This window comes from Pezoporus occidentalis, unplaced genomic scaffold (assembly GCF_034315485.1).
Source record: "Pezoporus occidentalis ecotype Australia unplaced genomic scaffold, CSIRO_AGI_Poc_V1 ctg209, whole genome shotgun sequence".
Lineage (NCBI taxonomy): Eukaryota > Metazoa > Chordata > Aves > Psittaciformes > Psittacidae > Pezoporus > Pezoporus occidentalis.
In genome coordinates, this window is record NW_026913953.1 from 415,277 (window position 1) to 434,596 (window position 19,320).

Consider the following 19,320-nt stretch of genomic DNA (forward strand, 5'->3'; position numbering starts at 1 on the left):
CCAGGAAGACAGGTAAGCTGCAAAAGATACAACATAAAACTTAAAGCAATTCCTAATTCCCCAAAAGAGCTCACCAGAACTTCAAGAGATAAGTCAACAGGGTGAATAACCACAAATTAGATTCATCTGTCTCCAAGGCACACTGCCTGCCATGAAGAATCTCAAAGCAGACTGCTTACCATCAAAGGGCATGTATTCTATGAACCGCACATCAAGGGGCAGATCCTTTGTGAAATCCACAAAGCCCAGCAGTTCATCTTCATTGAAGCCTCGCATCACCACACAGTTTACCTGCAGGAAAAGCAAACACCTGAAATTAGCGAGCAGAGTATGACTTTATTCCCTCTTAACACGAGGTTTCACAGTCCTTGTAGAAGGCAACATAAAAATAACTTTGTTTTTTTTTTTTTTTGCAGGCAAAAATGATGAGAGAATTCGGCAGGACTGCAATGATACAGATTATCATTTCTGCCAAGCTTGCCTTTAAGTTTTTGCATCCAACAACATTAAAGTTTTTATTTCTCCATTTAGCAAGGTGACTAACAAGAGCTAGGCAACAAAGGCATCATCTTACTCATCTAGTGTATGGCAGTATTTACTGTCTAAAATGACAATTTCACTCCCCATTCTTATGTTGTACAGCTTCTGCAAAAGCACTGGCAGGGGACCTTCTACAGCATTATTTATGGCATAGGCAAATTCCCCAGATCCAGAAATGTTCACAGTGCACTCCATAACCATAGGCTCCAGGACTGGTTCTGCCTTCCTCCAAAGCAGGTTAAAACCGCGTTTTCTGGATATTTCTCATAAACAATATTTACACTGGAGCCTCAGGTCCTCTTTGCTTTATCTGTAGAGAAAGATAGCTATGCAGTTGCTGAAACACTCCCTGGTGGTAAGGCAAATCTGTATGTCTGAGCATCATGCATCATGACTCTTAAGATCTTTCAGGAAAGCCTAAAAAGTAGTTTAATTTCAACTGTTTTTTCATAGCTCTATAGCCTAAACCACTCACACATAATAGATCTTCCCAAATACTGGAAAAACTGAAGGGAACCACAGCTGCAGAATCTCAAACAGCTGAGTCATGGTGAAGTTTCATGTTATTGGTTTAGCTGCACCGCAAAGAAGGACTCCCTTTCGCTCTCCCTGACACTGGCACTCATCAGAGTCTGCTCTAAGCAGCTAAGGAGATAAGCCAAGAGAAAACTGATGTCTTTTCTGCAGGGTAGTTTTCTACCTGTTAACTAACTCCCCTGGCCAAGTTCACAGCTGGGTCAGACAAGCACCCTCAGCTATGCAATGAGATTATATGGATTTCTCCCATTGCCTCTGAACACAATCTTCAATCTACTATAGTTCTTTTCAGTTTTACTAAAATTTATTTATGGGAGAGAATAATAAATTCCTCATCAGGTGAGCTGCATCTTTTAATCACAATTATGGTAAAACACAACAGTTTCAGAGTAAATGAACACTGGCTTTACCTTAACAGGACGGTAGCCAAGTTCAGTGGCTTTGTGGATTCCTTCCATTACCTTGTGAAAGCCTAAGATATAAAAGGAAAAAAAAAATTATTTCTCCTGTTTAAATACAGAATGCAAAAGGAGGTTACTTATTAAGTACAAGAAAAAAAACACAATCTGATTCAGCAAACAGGGCTGCAGGTAAGAAGACCTGCAAGTAAAGAGGCTCAAACTACACCAGTACCCCCCCCCCCCCCCAAAATGCCCAGCCTCACCCTACCATTTTAGTGTGGCCTCCACTTGTCAGCTCCTCCCAGGTAGAGAGAGATAGATAGTTAATTTAAGGCAAGTATCTTTACCCATACATGTTCTTCTTAAATTTGGAAGAAAAATAAAGTAACAATGCAATTCTGGAATTCCAAAAACCTTTAGGAAAGCATCTTAATCATCTCATTCAAACCACACCTTCTGTCAATTTTAAACAAAGTTAAGACCTTTCATCAAGATATCAGTTTTAGATTTGATATATTATTCCTTCTCTGCCATACTCATCAGCTGGCAGAGAAACAATGTGATAGCAACAAGAATGAGATAGCAAGTTACCGAGCTCTGGGTATGCATTTCTGGTGAGCGGGTGTGCTCAAATACTATCACCATGTTTGTGAATAAGTCTCCTGTACTGCTAGGTAATACACTTAAGCTCCCATCCTGTTCTGCACACTAAACTCAGGTACGAGAAATCAAACACTGTATGAGACTGAGCTCCTTCTTCCAAAGATGTAGTCAACAGCAAATACTTTACACATGCTAGCAAAAGGGCAATATTTTCCAAAAGTCTGTAGGTGCTTTACCAGGAATAAGAAATAATCATATTCTGTGAATACTTAGTATTAGATGTGCTCAAAATCAGAAAATAAAGGAAAGATGCAAAAAATTTCACTTCACTGCCTTCTGGCTGATAAAGGCATTATTACGCATGGACACCAGAAAGCAGAAGAAACAGCTTTATGAGCCAGTCCTGATACTAGTCCTAGCTGCAAAAGGAGAAGTGAAGAGCAAGGAGAAGACAGTGAAAAAACTCTTGCAAGCAACTGTTTGAAGTTATGACTTGTCACCCTTCTCCTTCACCACCTACTAATTTTGCATGTGCCCAGTAAGTCTGCAGTACCGGTGGTATACTTCAGCAAGTTTGCAGGCTGAACATGGCAAAAGAGATAATGATACACTGCTGTAAGCACATCCTGGAGCCACAAACGGAATCAAAAAGCTCTGCAATAGCTCGGAAAGCCTTTTGTGTGACTTCAGGATTGCAAAAAGGTGAAACTTAACTAAAAAGGCCAGGAAGCAACCACTACCAAGCAAAAGATCAAAACCTCCACAAGTTTGAATAGTATCAGAGTAATTTAGGTTGGAAAAGACCTTTAAAAATCATTGAGTCCAACTGTCAACCCAAAACACTCACATGGCTGGGCTCATCTCACTGTGAAGGTATGGAACAGGATTACAGCTTGCAATGCATCTAACTCAAATGTCGTTCCCAGTCCTGCCTCTTACCTCCTGCCATGCTAGCACAAGAGTGTGGTTTAGAACAGCTATCAAAAATTTCTGCAAACAAAGTAAGCTGTTCTGATTAACAACTATGAGTTATTTCTACTAAAGGAATTTTGGGCAGGGGTATATTTAAAATAAAGATCTGTTACAATAAAAAAAAAAATGGAAATCTGTAGCTGCATTTCCTATTTTGACTTTAATAGTCTTCTGTTCTTTTTTTATGGAAAGCTGTTAGGCGTTTATTTCTATTGTCACATTTATTGAAACACCCTCTCTAGATCAAAGTCCTTGTGTGGTAATGGAATAACAAAAAGAATAAACACAATGTTCCAAGACATTAGAGCAGAAATTAATACTAGATGTCATTGTGTCAGCAAGCATGGTCAAGGGTCAGAACTTCTTTAAGTTTTTGTTTGATATTTAAAACTGACAACTTCTTTTCCACCCAATGAAATATTTAAATATTTTCATCAGTTTAGATTTCTTCTGAAATCATAACTTTAGCCAACTTTAAAGCACAGATAACCTCAGACACATCCAGACCAACCCTATGTGGGACACCTCCCAGCATTCAATCCTTACGAGAAGAAAGCCAATGTTTAATGATTTAATCACCATACAATATTATCTGACTTTTCTATAGTGAACAAAAAAGAAGGAACAGGCTGTGAAAACAAGTTAGACTGGCTACCTGCAAGACAGTACTTTTAATTTGTTCAGCCCTTAGAATGTAGTAGATAGATGGGGAGAAGTAGAAATACTATGGTCCTCTAATTGCTTTCATACATCAGTGAAAACACTGATCACCTCATAGTCAGTCCCTCTGTCCCAGTCATTTGGGAATAAAAGCAGATGTACTGCAGGTCACTTGCACCAAAGACACAAAATTCCTGCCTCCTGGAAATTCATTCTAGGGTTTTAAGAGAGGAGCAGAAAAATTCATTCCAAGTTTCTCGAGCTCCTGGTTAGCTCCACAATCAGATGCCACCTTTACTTTCCACAGAATTTACCAGCCTGTGGGACTCTAAGATCAAGAATCCTTCTCACCTTAATAGAGCTATATCTTGTCACCTCTGGAACTGCCACAGTAGACAGGATAGCACAGTAGGGCAGGCACATTATTCTCTGCTCATTCCGTACATGGAAATCTCCTATTAAATGAAAAACCCTCAAACACAGTAAAAAAAAAAAATACATTTATATAATTTCAGCCCTTAATAAAAGAAAAATCCCAACTCAGCATTATTATTTTTAACTTGGAAAAAAACCAAGGAGAAAAAACCCAAAGGAGCCTTTATTCTCCTCCTTAAAAATACTGGATCATAGAAACTTCTCTGTTCATTCTCTGTGCTATCCAGCTGAGCAATTTCTCTCTTTGTGGTAAAAACTTTTTTTTTTTTCTTTTCTTCAAAGGGGGAAGAGGGGAAGAGGATGTTTATATAAATAAAAATTACCCCCATCCCCCCAAAACTTTCAGCTTACTTTTAAGCAGCATATTCCTAACAGCTTCCAATCAGATATGAAGAGCTGTGGCCATATAATTCACGAAGCTGAAGGATTAGGTTTGTCCCTTCAGTAGCAAAGGAAGGGCTTTTTTTCCAGTGAATGTCACAAACAAGGTAATATTCAAATGCAGAGAACAGTAGGAAAGAGCACAGTCCACACCTGCTTGTCATTACATACTCTCTGGAAGCCAACTGTACCATGGCACAACGAGATTAATGCAATAGCCTACACCAAAACGATAATGCTCCAGTCAGATTTATGAAAGGAACAGATTCTGGCATTATGATGTAAAAATCTGAAGAAGTGCTCTTAGTGAGACTGTAGACAAGGACACCTTTTTGCACCTGCCAGCAGAACTTGACAGCAGAGTGATTCAAACATTGAAATTACTTCTCACAGCACCCCAGATTTCTACAGCCCTTTCTCTAAATTTATCTTGCGTTGTTGCACCATCTAGTGGCTATGCGAAGGTTTTGTCTGAACTAGACGTTCACAGGCTGAAAAGTTACATTACTGTACAGAAATAGAATGACACAAGATCAAATCAGCTTTAGGTTGGAAGGAAGCCCAACCACGAAGCTGAACTTCATAATGAGCTTTATGATTCATTTAGACAAGAATCTGTAACACTGGGCACACCCAAGCATTTTTGAGACTTTGCTTGGAATTACTACTCAACTAGATGAAAGTTACAAAGCCAATAGCCCTCCTCAAGTGACCTCAGGCATGGTTTATGTTTATTCCTATTAAAAAATTATGGAAGTAGAGAACATCACTACTTGAATGGGAGACCACTGCTAGCATGCCCAAATACAGCTTCCAGAAACTGCCACTATCTGTGATAAGTTCTGTTCTTGCAGCATCTTAGTTCCTGTCTGCTATAGCAGGAACATCTGTTTTTTTTTGACAGTATTAACTATAGCAGCAGCACATGAGACCAACACAAGATTTGGAAAGTTGTCTTGATGTCCATGACTAACCAGTAATCAGCCATTTACTGTCAACTGTAGTCACAGTCCCACCGACTGTGCTGAGTTAAGCATCTTCTACTCTACCAGCTCCAATTAAAGACTCTCTACCTGCCTAAAGGTTACAGAAAGAAGAGAAAAGAGTCACTATCAATTAAGCTAGTACAGACTACATTTTCAAGCCTTGGAAAGATAGCAATTCACTCCCCTACCAAAGTAACCAAGTTGAACAACATGCCAAACAACTCTTGACACTACTGCAGGTATGAACACAGTTGCATTAGAAGCCAACCTTGTACCTTTTCTCCGGACAATGAACTCAAATTTAGCTGGGACCAAGGTATCCAGGCTAATGTTAATGGCATTCAGTCCTGCCTCCTTCAGTCGGGGCAGCAATCTGGTTAAGTTCATCCCATTGGTTGTGACAGCAATGGTTTTCAGACCTTCTAACTTGCGCAGTTGACCTAGGAAAATAAAAGTAAATAGAACACTTTAAAAGAAGTAATTCAACTATAAGTTACACAGAAAACCCAAAAGGAGATCTGTGAAACAAACAAGAACAATATCACTGAGGATGTGAGGAAAACATGGACACTTTGGTGCTTCAGCCTCCTTCCAGCTGTATTGGCTTAAGAGACCCATTTTAGCATAAATCCATTTCAGAAGGTACGAAAGACAGTAGGTTTTTGCAGGCAAAACACTGAATATGCATGCTGATTCTGTTCTTCATTTCTTAGAGTAAATAGCTATTTTACTGGTGGAAGAAAGCCTCTGATTTTGTTTATCTTTTCCTCAATCTAGCTTTGCAAACTGAATTCTGTGTTTTGCAATAATAATTAGCATCAAGCCACACCTCTTACATCTGACACCTGAACTTTTATCCTACTATACTTTATCAATAACCAGTTCTAACCCAGAGGTAGCTACCAGCAGCTGTGACTCTGAGCTGCTGAAAGAAATACCACATATACTCCTAACTAAACAGAAAAAGGTCAACATACTGGACCATTACAGAGAATCCAAGGCAATAGCTTCCAAGGGACAAAACATTTGCACTTGACAACTGACATACTTTCATTACTCACAGTAGTAGCCCAGCCAACTGAAGTGTGCTTATGCAAGACACTAAAAAATGGCTAATGAAAGAAAACCACATAAGCAGCAGTTAATATCATATGACTAACATTTAGAAAACAGCTGCCTTCTCATAAGCCAAATGCAGAAACCCTCAGCATACCAGTTCTCCAGAGGGCATGCTTTCAAACCTCCAGTTATCAGTACAATAACAAATAGGAGAAAATCCTCAGAAACCACTTGCAGAAACAGAGCTGCGGCAAAGTAATTTGCTTATTTTCCCTTCCACCCTAATTAGCTGAGAAACATTTGAAGAACCCTTACTCTTGAGGCAGCTTTAATTACAGCACAAATATTTCCTAGTCCCTTCTCTCCTCCTTATTCTATTTGTTCATGCTGGTATGAGCTTTACTTCTGCTTTATCTCATTTCCCAGCTATTCTCAAAATATTCACCCTAAAATGGGCAAAAAACTCTAGAATTGGACAAGCTGGGTCACACCAAAGATGCTGAAATTCACAGCAGCTTCATTTTGCAACATGATTAAGAGCTCTGTGAAGACATTTGGAACCTGAAGTTGTAATAGAAGAGTAATAACCTCTTAGAGGATGAATACTACTGCCACAAGTTTGCCAAAGACTATTTAACACTAGCTACCACTAGCAAGCTACTCTTTGCGAGAGCACAAGATACACATTGCAGTCAGAGGGTAGCATATAACACCACTGCTTTTATTTACAGCCTCAGAATGCACAAAATGCTTAACCTCCTAATAAGAGGCAAAAAAAAAAAGACATACAAGTTTCATTACTAGAAATACAAAATGCATAAAGGCGTTGAGTAAAATCAAAGTCATGCTGCAGCCTAAAATGGGAAAAGTAAAAAAAGTAGCACTAAAATGGGAAAAATAAAAAAATTGTAATTGATCAGGGTAGTTAGTGCAGGCAGCAGCTGTTATCAATGCACCTTATTCCTCATCAGACAGGATGCGGCACTAGAAATACATTAATATGTGGAAACACCTGTAATAACAACTTGGATAGAAGCTTACTGTGAGAAATTAGAGACAAAGGCTTAACAGTAACACCAACAAATAGAAGGACCAGTTAGTCCATTCTGCCTTATTTGTGCAAGCTAACAAGCGGAACATTTGCAGTTGCTTGGTTTCTTGATTGTTGACCTTCAAGTCCAAAACCGATTAGAGAGATTTCATAACTTTGTAACTCACCTTGTACCTGTATTAATTCTGTTTGCTGACCAGTGGTCACAGCTTTAGCAACAATCAGGACAAGCAAAGACAACCAATGAAAGTGTGGAGCAGGAAAGGAAACATAACAGATGCTGTAATTCAACAGCATGAAGCTAAAAGCTTCTATGTCAGGCTCAAGCAATCAAATATACCCTTTAACATTTACTTTTTTCATTTATGATCAGGAGCATCTTCTTAAACAGACAAGCTTCTTACATGTTCCACTCCAATCATTTTCTCAATTGCATTTCTCCTGATCAAATACAGATAAAGTATGTGTATCTCCTAATACATTAACAAGTCTGTTCTACATCATTTCACTCTTGAAATGTGTATGTAGCTATAAACAGTCATCTAACCAACCATCCCCTACCCCACTGAAAATTATTTTATCAGTGGAGAAGTGTACTTCTCACACTATTAATAATAAACAGCCATCAGTTTATATCCAGTGATAATTTAAGCTTTGTGTGTTCAAAGGAGATGGATTCTATATTCCACTGTCAGCTGCTTCAGAAAAGTCTCAGCAGTCACCAGGACATGATTTAGCTTTCAGTGAGTGTTAGTTGCTGAGTCATAGCTTATCTATGTGCATGTATTAAAACTGTAGCAGGTCTCTGAATAACATGGTCTCCTACAGTGCATCAAATCCCTTTTGTTCATTGAAACAACAAAGTTTTCACTTGAGTATTAGAAAAATACAGTAATGGTAATCCAGCATTAATATTTTTGAGCTTTACTGGTATTTCATAAACCATTTATGGTTAAGAGAAAGGTTTGCTGAAAACAAACCTAACTTAAATCTCAACCCTATTCAGCACCCAAAATATTGCCGCCAGCTTCTATAAATCATCTAGAAATCCAGATTAACTCTATGCCAGCCTGAATTCAGTACATAATGCTAAAGATGTTGCAGAAGATGTTTTTGGGCTTTTTTTCCTTCAGTGAGTTTTCCCATAGTTGCTACATGGGATCTATTTAGTTTTGAGACTTTTATCTTGGTCCCAAGCTTATACATCATAGTGTAACACCAAGGTCTGAGAAGATATAAAGTGTTTATAGATTTAACCTGGCAATTTTCAATATGCCTTTTTAAAAAACAGCCAGGCTGATACAAATTCATGACAGAATGAACTAATGCAACAGCACAATCATCTTAACATCCATTATCTTTACCCCAAGATCACTACTCTCTTGTCATCCATTAAAGTTATCACTATGAATCTTACAAAGTTCAACTGTGAACAAGAACACAAAGTAATGAAAGCCCAGTGGTTCAAAAAGATCAATCTCTCTCTTTCAGCCACAGAAATAAACCTTTGAGAATTCTATTGCTGCTGTAAAACAAACAAACAAAAAAGCTTTCTATCCTTCCAGTATCAATACTTCAGAATTGCAGCAAGGTTGTAATTATTTTGCAGCGACCTGGCTACTCAACTTACACCCTCAATATCAGAGTAGCCATGATGAGTACAAAAAGCCATCAGCTACTGCTAGTGAATGATAAAGCTGCACTCAATCCTAAATAAAAAATAAGCTATCATGCATGGGCAAAATGCCCTACAGAATTCCAGAGTTCCAAAACAATGAAGTTACTGCAGCTTTCTCACAATCAAGGTTCAAGAATACCTAAGCCAGCTCACTCTAACCATACCTTTCCCAGCTATAAACAGGTCAGTTCTACTTACTACACCGCTCTGCTGCTTCCTTCAGGAAAGACCGTAAAAGTCTTCCAAATCCTGAACAAAACAAAGCAGGAGCAAAGACCAACTGTTCTCTCTGCACCAAAGCTCAGTGTATCAGTAGGCAGGCACTCTACTTTCAAGACCATCTTCAATATTAATCCTTTCTTATCTTCAGTACTTACAAGAGTAGATGTGCAGAAACAGATGAGTTCAGTTCCCTACAATACACCAAAGTACACCCACCTACATAGCCTTAATCTAACTCTTTGCCACTACACAGAATTGTTATAATAGCCAGAATGTACAAGATTTTGAAAAGGGGAAAAAAAACCCACCTGGCTCAAGGAAAAAAAAGAAAAAAAATCAGCACAAAAGCCTACAAATCCCTCCCCCTATAAGAGGCACAGTCAGTCTACACAATACCTGTTGAAAGAGCTAGACTTCTAAAAATAACCCAGTAATTTATCTTCCGCTGAAGTAACAGTCTTCATCAGTAACTGTGACAACATAGACATTTCCTTCATTCCTTATCAAACACAGATAAACAAGCGACATCTGTTATCAAGGAAACAAAACAAAGACATAAAAACGACCCTAAAAAAAAAAAAACACAAGAGAAAAATCTCTTTTTTGTACGCATGTATAGACTGTACCTCCTCAGTGAGAACCTGGTTGTATTAATTGTTGATTTAACCCCAATGCTGCATAATTCTACTAGGTTCTGAATAAAACTATGATAAGTTCAGCTGTTACAATATGGAAAGATATAAGCTCCCTCTAAGCAGGAGAACAGAAGTAGAAGTTTTCCAAAAGGAACAATGTTGGGAAAAAGCACCATCATTTAATATATAATTATTCTTCAGGTTGCTGGACTGTATTAGTAGATAAGAATAGGTTTTGGATCAATATATAGCAAGTCATTTTGAAACACACTGTATTTATTTGGAACTCACCCACAATATCAACTACATCAGGATGGATAAGTGGCTCTCCTCCTGTCAGTCGGATCTTTTCTACACCTTCTTTCACAAACAGTTTGGCCAGAGTGATTATCTCCTGAGTAGTGAGTAGGTCTGATTTAGGGGTCAGCTGAACACCTTCCTCTGGCATACAATACTGACCTGAAACAAAGAATACAGAAATACATGGGGAAAAAATAACCAGCAGCAGTTAATCTAATATTGATGGACAAAATACATCAAATGCAACTGTCTTTAATGTGACTTGGCTTTTCTTAAATATGGATAAGATCATACACCAAATCTTAGAAAAAATCTCCTAACAATTTCCTGTTTTCCTTCAGAAGAAAACCCAGAACTCATCTGACAGGTCTCAAAATTACAACGGATCCACTTTGAAGGAAAAGCTGATCTTATTGCTATCTAACCTGCATTCAGCAACACCAAACTGATCTAGCAAGCACTGGGACATTTCCAGAGACTCTGCAGACATAATTTGGGAACACCTAGGTACAAGCTTTCATGCTTATCACATACTTTGGGTATAGCATACAAGCATCTACAAGCACCATCATCCAAACCACACCAACTCTTGTGAAAGACCTGTCACTCCGATCTGTCTCTGGCCAATCCCTAGGCTTGCTTCCTCCTTCCCCATCCCACCAGCAGCTCAGCCCCAAATCAGTCTATCCTTTACCATTATTTTGCGAAGACAAGAAACAGCACACAGCCAACACAGCAGTAAGTACCCTAACTCGGTTCTTGGCCTTTGCACATCATTGTGTACAAAGTCATTGCGCAAGCAAGCAGACACTTACACCTGAGGTTGCATTTCTCAGTCAAAGAAATTCGCAAGTAGTTGTGCTGACGCCCAAAGCTGTCTGTCAAAAAAGCAGAGAAGGGAGCAGCATGTTCCAGTAGAAAGCGTCCTCTTCCTGAGCTTTGCAATTCCTGTAATGAAAACAAGCAAGTGCTAGGTATGTGAATAGTTATCCTGCCAACTTGCTGTATAAACATTAACTTTGAACTCAACTGACAATTATTATTCCATTTTGCCTCACAGGGACAGCTGCACAAGACAAAAATGTAATTTATGTTCAAAACTGATCATTTTTTAAGTTTCACACCCTACTTAATTCCATGGAACTGTACCACACTCCTCCCTGTGCATTTTAAGATACACTTCTCTGCCACATGTGCTTCAGTTTTTTTGTGCAGAATAGGAAGCAGCTTTTTTTCAGTTGTGCGTCTCTTCACTTTCCAGAATCAATGAGACAGGACCACACAATCTCACTGAAGCTCTCAGATAAATGAAATCATATAGAAGGGTCCCTCCCTGTGTTTCAGCATGAGAGAACTAAAAGTTGATGGAATGATCATGTCCCAACCAACTTTAATGTGCAAGACATAACATCCTGTTAACAGCAAAACCAAATTATTGCTGTGTACAATTATCTGTTTCAAGAACACTTCCAACATGGTCTTGTGCAAACCTATACAACAGAATACTGCCAAACAGCCTGTCTCAGTTAAAAGATGACAAATAATACAGGGCACAGTGGGACTGGAAGAGAAATGTGCGATCCTGAACACTCCAACTGTTCAAGCCTGCATGAAAAGATTCAGAATTTTAATGACGTCTTTATTAACTGTCATGAAGTGAATATTAAAAGCAATTTCTTTCACAATTTCTGGGTATTTTAAAGCACAGAGCTACATATTCTAAAGCAACACAGTTTTCAGGAAGTACTGAGTATTTGCCTTCCACAATGATGTCTGATCACTTTAGGTATCAAATATCACAAACCAGTAGCTGCTAATGGAAACAAATACATTTCAAGTTTATGCCAAGCATCTTTAAAACATCGCTACTGCCAACACCAGAACACTATAGCAAGGTCTAAGCTCAGGGAGTCCCACTGCCTTTAGCCCATAACTTTCAAACTACCATGTTATATCTCTATTTTTCTACACCTGTAAAGCACAGCTGAAAATACTCTGCTCCTTTTGGAAAATATTTCAATACCTTCAGTGAAACATATAGCAATTGAACCAATTCTTATCACAGTAGTGCAGAAAAGCAAAATTTTACCAACATACTTTAATTAGCTGGTGGATACTTGGTTCAGGCAGTAGATACAAATGCCCACAAACAAACTCATATAAAACCTGTCAAGTTTGGGGTCTTTTCATCATCACAGTTAAATTAGTATTTTATAGGAGGCCAATTTAATAACTCTGACAGAGGCCAGCTGCATAGCATCACAAAATGAAAAAGTGAAACCAGGATCAAAATAATTAAAATAACTACCTTCATTTTGTCCTGTTAGTTAACCACATACAGACACTTAGTGGCCAGCTATGAAAACTGGAAGCTAAGGGGTTCCTGAGCACACAGTGAACTTCATCTCCAGTGAAGAAGCAGATACAAACCTGTTCCTGAATACATGGTGGTCACAGGTTTAAGGGGGGGGGGGGGTATAGAGTTGCTTGATCCAAGCAACTTTGTGGTTAGATAAGAAGATCCCTAAGAACATCCCTTGCAGGGGGGGCAGAGAAGATAAAGGAGACACGAAGTGGCTGTTTCAAAGCCCAGAAAGCATCTGTTTACCCCTGATAAAACAGAAGTTCCATGTAATTGCTTTTCTGCCACAAGAAAGCAATCTCTTTCAGTTTCTGTTTTGTAGTGGTGGCCACAGCAGCAGACAGATAAGGCCCTCCCCAGGCCTGGCCTTTCCTCCCTGTAGCACCAAAGGTGTCAGCGGCAACCTCTTTACAGTCACACACACTGCTCACACCTACAGAGGTTCCTACATGCCCATCTTCTCCAATGTGCACAGGCAGTACAAGCCATCTAGGTTTTAATCCAGCCTGTGCACCTACACATTATGAGCTCTGCACAACCTTAGTTTCCCCAAGAAACTAAGTTCAAAATGCTGTCTCTGTTGCATTTATTATGTATTCATTATGCATTCATTATTTTAATTTTAAACTGCACAGCTTTCTCACCTGGCTTCATTTCTGATGTTCTCCTTCCTTCTATTTTGGAAAGGTGTTCACATTCAAGACGGAAACCACTCCCATGCTTACTAAAATTAATTGGGCCTTTCTTGTAGCACTCCTCTCCTGTTTTTTCCTCAGTATCTCATTTTTGCACCTTTTTCAGGGCCAGGCTTTCCTACCCACTCCACCTGATGACAGAACAGTAGGAATATCCAGCCCTCCCCTGTGCCTTACAGGGAGGGAGTGAAGTGAGAAATACTGCCCTTCATTAATTTCTCTAAAGTGAACTGTGCAGAAGAAGTATTAAAAGGCACTCAACAGGCAGTTGGTGTCAAGATACTTCAAAGTTCCTGTTAGAAATAACATTTGCTCTCTTGCTGGAAAATAGCCAGTGCTGGTATGGGAAAAAGAAGAAAATTTTTCAGAGCTACTAGAGTTTCTTTCCATCTTTTTCATCTTCTTCTTGTGTACAAAGATGGGTTTGTCTGGGAAGGAAGAACAATGGAGATGGAAATTTTTAAGCTTAGTTCAGTTTCTGTCCAGTTTGATGTCAGCAAAGAGGAATTAGGAGACACTCATGAGTTCAGCAGCATCAGCCTGTGGATCCTGTGTTACCAAAACTGCCACTGCACCTAGCACTGATGCAATTCCACATGGAAGGACAAATATCAGAGACGGAAACTCAGCTGTCTTTCTGGTTAACTCAGGGGAAAGATGAAGCACTCTATCAAGTAGCCGCATGAGTAGGATTTTCTGAAGGGGAAGAACAAGATGAGGACCTAGACTTGAAGCCTGTGTGAGAGCTTTCAGAGCACGAAGAAAGCAAAAGCTACCTGATGCAGTTCACAGCTAAAGTGAAAGGGTTATTCAATTCCCTGCAGTTGGGAAAGATGGGTGGTTGTCGGTATTTTAACGCACCAACGCCCAAGCACTAAACTTTTTCACTTAAAAGGGATGGTTATAATCTCCAGTCTCCACACCCCTCTCTCCATAGTTGACAGGAGCCACTTCTGCACATCAGAGGCAGAGCCTGACACAGTGGGCTTTATCTCATCTGTGAAGAAACAGTTTCATTCTCTGGGCTGTCAATCCCATGTTCTATACTAGTAGAGAACGAATGAGAGTTTAGATGACTGCACCTAGCAGTTATATTTTGACAATCTGTCAGCCCTTCAGACCTGCCAATTCACCTGTAATTTCCAGGAGAACTCTATTCTAAACAAAGCAGCAAAATTTGAAGCTGTCACTAGATGTATTAACAGCCACCAGGAACACCACAAACTGACAGATACTGGAAATGCTCAGTTAAACACAAGGGGGAAGAGAACAGAGCTGTTAGTTATTTATCAAACTGAAGATTGAGTACTATACTTGCTCTACCTTTCCACCTTCACCTTATCCCCAGTGACACTTCTGCACTGTGAAACAGTAATGCTTGCAAACACAGGCCTCAGGGACCACCACAGCCTGGGTACTTACGACACTGTCAGCGCTGCTCTCACAGCCACTGCCTCTTTCAGCTCCTGCATCCTGCTGGGTTTGTGCATCAGCGCTGCCACCTTCACCACACTACCTAACGCTGCTGTGCCAGCATCATGGACATCACTCAGCAAAAGCTCTTCTGTTTCATGCCTCACCTTTAATACCATAATCTGTAGGGAAGTGGTGACATAATGTCCTTGTTCAACCTCGAAATTAGACAACCACAGAGGCTGAAATGGGTCTAAACAGGCCAAGTGCCAGTATGAGGCCTTAGCTAAGAGTCCAAAACAAATATTTTTCTGAGGGCTCAGCAGCTGCTGCCCAACAGTTGACCCCACACACAGCGTGCTAGAGTTCTGGTTACTGGCACAGAGAACACTGCTCAGCTTGGACCAGCTACCCACAAAATGAAGCTCCAGGACACAGAGTTTCAGACATGACTGGCAAAAACTAAGAGCCATATGAGGTCTTCCAAGACAAGCTGCACTCTGCCCTTTATCCCAGTGGTGAAGACTTCATGGAGGCCACAGAAAATTTCAAGTGGTTCTGTCTGAATTAAAGGATCTACATGAACAGATGGAGGAAGCTGAAATGAAGCTTTGTATAGGATGGAAGACATTTACTAGAAATGATACAACAAAAGCAGGAAAAAAAACTAAGTTCCTTACTGTTACTGTTCTCAAGCCTCACTATCTTAAGACTCCCCTCATCTTCCTCCTTGGTTTCAAAAAGTTGTCGGTTTTGTATATAAAGTTCCAGCTTACAATAAAAATAATAATAATTTTAAAAGTACAATGTACTTTTTCTCTTATACTGGAAAATACAGTGTTGTAGTAGAAATAAATAATCCTATACAATTTTTTTTTAATTCGAGAACATAATTTGGACAAGTATCATCATGTGTACAAGGTAACAAAGGAAAGTCTGGTGCTATCCTGTCAACTGTGAATTAGTCAAGAAATGCTTGAACAGTCAACCAACCATGAAAACGCTGCTTTCATAGAGCCTGTTGCTACCTGCCATTATGTAGTCTTCGGAAAAAGGGACACCACCCTGCACACATCTCCAGACTGACAATTGTATCTTAAATATCAAGCTACAAACAGGCTCATTCAATGCAAAACAATCCAGTAATAAGCTGATCCAAGTTCTAGGGTTTATTTGTAAACAACTTAGGATCAGCTTCCCAGGCATATCTGATTTCACCTTCAAAACTGACACCAAATTTTTACAGCCTTGTATTTGCCCAGTAAGGTTATCTGGTCAGTATAATTTCAATTCTATAAATACATCCATTTTCATCACATGTTTCATATACAGAACATTTTAAGAACTAAATGGACATTCAATACGCAAATAAAGGTATTAAGTCTTTCTGCTGGAAGGAATAACTTACCAAGCATTCATATAAAGTGTTACTACAAATAGCAAATGCAGGAGGATAGAGAATGGATAGTATGCATACATTCTCCACTACCTCAAAAACCAGCACACAGTATCAAGCTCAGAGTCATAAATTGAACATAAGCTCACGACACAACACCAATACAGTTGCTATACTGACCCCCCCTGTTTATAACCTCACCTAAAGACTTATAATGGACACCAACTTTCAGTCATCTCCTGAACTTCCCGAATCACAGAGTTCTTCCTTCCATAGCTGGAAGGATCATTTTAAAATGGGATTAAACACAGAATCTCTTCTCCCCTTTGCACCCCCTGAACCCAACCGAAACCTCATTAAACTAAACATAACCCAGGAACACTTTCAGAACCAACCCAAAAGATGGTCAAGCAATATTCACACCTGCTTTGAATGTCTGAACACCCTATCATTTTAAAGTATGTTTCACTGCCCTATGGCTGTAACACTAATTGCTCCTCTACAGATGGATGCTGGGAGAGACTGAGAACACTGATGAGCAGCGAGTATATTACTACTCTATAGTTACTAATTTTGCACTGTCTTTGCTTTTGCATGAGCTTGTTGAGTTCTCATGCCCTGCAGGACATCACAAGTACTCCGGAACACCTGCCTCAGTTACTATGCCACACACACAAACCACCCATCCCATTCTTAGTGGCTTTCATCCCCTAAGGGAACAGGGCTTTCAGAGATGATTGATGTAATCAAGCTCTCTCAAAAGTATTCCTGAATGTATGTTAGAACTACTTGATTCATAAAAAGTAGTTAAATAAATAAAAAAAAAAAGTACATGGTTTAGAAAAAGCAGAAGAAACTCAATAGCCTTTCAAGACTCCTGAGGCAAGTAAGCATTCAACAAAGAATTGCACAACTCCATTTGGCTCTCTGTAAATAAATGGTAGTGAATGCATTCAATGTTGGTGACACAAAGACGGTTACTAGTAGCTTTAGCTTATTTTCTGCTCCTTAAAGTCAGACATGAGATTGCAAGTAAATCAATAAATCATGGGATTACTCTGCCTGTCATACTCTATTTCTGCTATACAGAACCTTTGCCTTTCTGTGCAGCTTTTTCTCCTCCATTTGGACACCAAGAGATCAGATCCACCTGAGGACCAAAAGCGAAACGAGGAGCTGAATCAGGAGAACACCTGTGCTGATTTCACATCAGGGACGGAACAAACAAACAGCTCAGTCACAAAGTTCCCCATGACCACTCAGACAGAGCGCAATGACCAAAAGCTGCCAAAGAACTTGATTTTGACCTAGGCAAGAACAAATGCTGTTGTGTAACCTCTTCTTCAAATCAGGAGAGAACACAGAACTGGTTCAGCCCAGACTCTGAATGTCCTAGTTACTGCCAAAGAAAGGTGACATTCAGCAAAGTAAGGCAATATAATTACACATTACTACACGTTTTGTTGACGCCCGCTCAGACCCATATAATCAAGTCACGTTCAACACACAAATTACCTATCGTTCTGGGACAGGTTGCAGAATTAAGCGTGCCTACTGGAAAGCGCGGGTCAGCTTTGGTGCGGCCCCCCCCGCGCTACAGACTGCTATGGCAGGGGCACTCCGCTCGGGCACCCCGGCCAGGCCAACCCTCGGTTATCACAAGCACAAACGACGTTGTCTTAACTGCAAGGCATCGGCCGGGGACTCCAAACCTCCGGCAACGGCACTGCAGGCCTCCCCGCGGCAGCAGCACCCTCCCGCAGGACCCGGCCACCACCTTCCGTCCCAACGCCTCTGCTCACTCCCGGCTGACCTCACCTGAGCCGCGGCGGCGGGAGTCCGCACTGGCGCCCCGGAGCTGCAGGCGCGGCGCGGGCCTGCCCCGAGCGCCCCCCGCAGGAACGCGGGGCCACCGCGCCACCCCCCCCACGCCGCCGCCATGCGGCCCCGCCGGCCCCCAGCACCCGAGGGACCTCGGCACCGCCACCCGCCTCACACCGTCGCCCGGAGAAGGGCGGAAGGGCGGCAGCTGCGCGGCACGCCGGGAATTGTAGTCTGCTCCCCTCAGCGGGGCAAGCGGAAGGGAGCGGTGGCATAGATCTGTACCCTGCGATAGGGACCCCTGGCAGTCGCTGACGGCTCCATGCTCCTCAGCAGCAACGGCAAAGCCTGCGCTGACAGCCTTTACTTCCTGCTTCCTCTATCCTCGCCTCAGCCCGCCAAGAGCCAGCTGTAGAGCTCCAGGACTTGTTAGTAATAGGTGAAATTGTGTGTTGAAACAATAATACAAAGGAAAAGATGATTATATTTGAAAATCTGTTAATCAGTAGAGGGGTTTTATGTATTAGGAAAGTTTAAGAACAAGTTGAAACTCTTCTATTGTGTATCTTAGTTACTTTATAACTAAGCATTATAATGGTAGCTGTAAGGATAAGCAATTAACATAGCCATATATGGGGAAGGGTATATGGGTGGATTTAGGGGAGTATTGTGAAACCCTACCAAAGCGAACATACCAGGAGTAGTCAAGTGAAAATAAGAGAATGCTGGTGTCCACATAATGGTTGGGACATGTCCAAGGAACAGAAAGGTGAACAGGACAAGCTGAGGAAGACTTCTTACTTCATCGGAGAAGACTCCTTACTTCATCAGGATGACCACCAGAGAGGGGCTGCGCAAGCGCAGAAGAGGCTGATGTCATAATAGACTGATGTGGCAATTTTTGATGCATATGTATTAGTCAATGATGTAATCTGTGTTGAATATGTATTAGCTATGAAATTCTTAGTGTATGAATTGCCAGCGCGATGTGACGGGGTGGAAACCAGATTTAGGCGCGTGCCCCTGGTTTCCCAGCACACCTCATATAACCATTCCGGTGGTTATGTGTCAGTTCTTACGCTAACAGCCTGGGGCCGGAAGGTCTTCATGGTAGAAGCGGGTGTTGGAGGGCTCACACACAGGTATGTGTCCCAGAAGGGACAAGCAGAGGAC

The 19,320-nt window shown here is 40.7% G+C and overlaps 1 protein-coding gene across 4 annotated transcripts in view; it reads right to left on the reverse strand.

Moving 5' to 3' along the window:
- The window catches only part of MOCS1 (molybdenum cofactor synthesis 1), a 28,203-nt gene extending 9,907 nt beyond the window's left edge, over nt 1-18,296 (reverse strand). For 3 of the 4 annotated variants that reach the window (XM_062619062.1, XM_062619060.1, XM_062619064.1), the window contains exons 1-6: nt 18,145-18,296; nt 11,276-11,408; nt 10,452-10,619; nt 5,791-5,955; nt 1,488-1,549; nt 180-291 (exon numbers count right to left, since the gene is read on the reverse strand). In XM_062619062.1, the coding sequence (XP_062475046.1) occupies nt 180-291; nt 1,488-1,549; nt 5,791-5,955; nt 10,452-10,619; nt 11,276-11,408; nt 18,145-18,267 (763 nt within the window). In that variant the 5' untranslated portion in view covers nt 18,268-18,296. Of the gene's footprint in view, nt 1-179; nt 292-1,487; nt 1,550-5,790; nt 5,956-10,451; nt 10,620-11,275; nt 11,409-18,139 lie in introns of all 4 variants that reach the window. The other variant, XM_062619063.1, reaches the window with a different exon arrangement.
- Nucleotides 18,297-19,320: the final 1,024 nt, after the last annotated feature.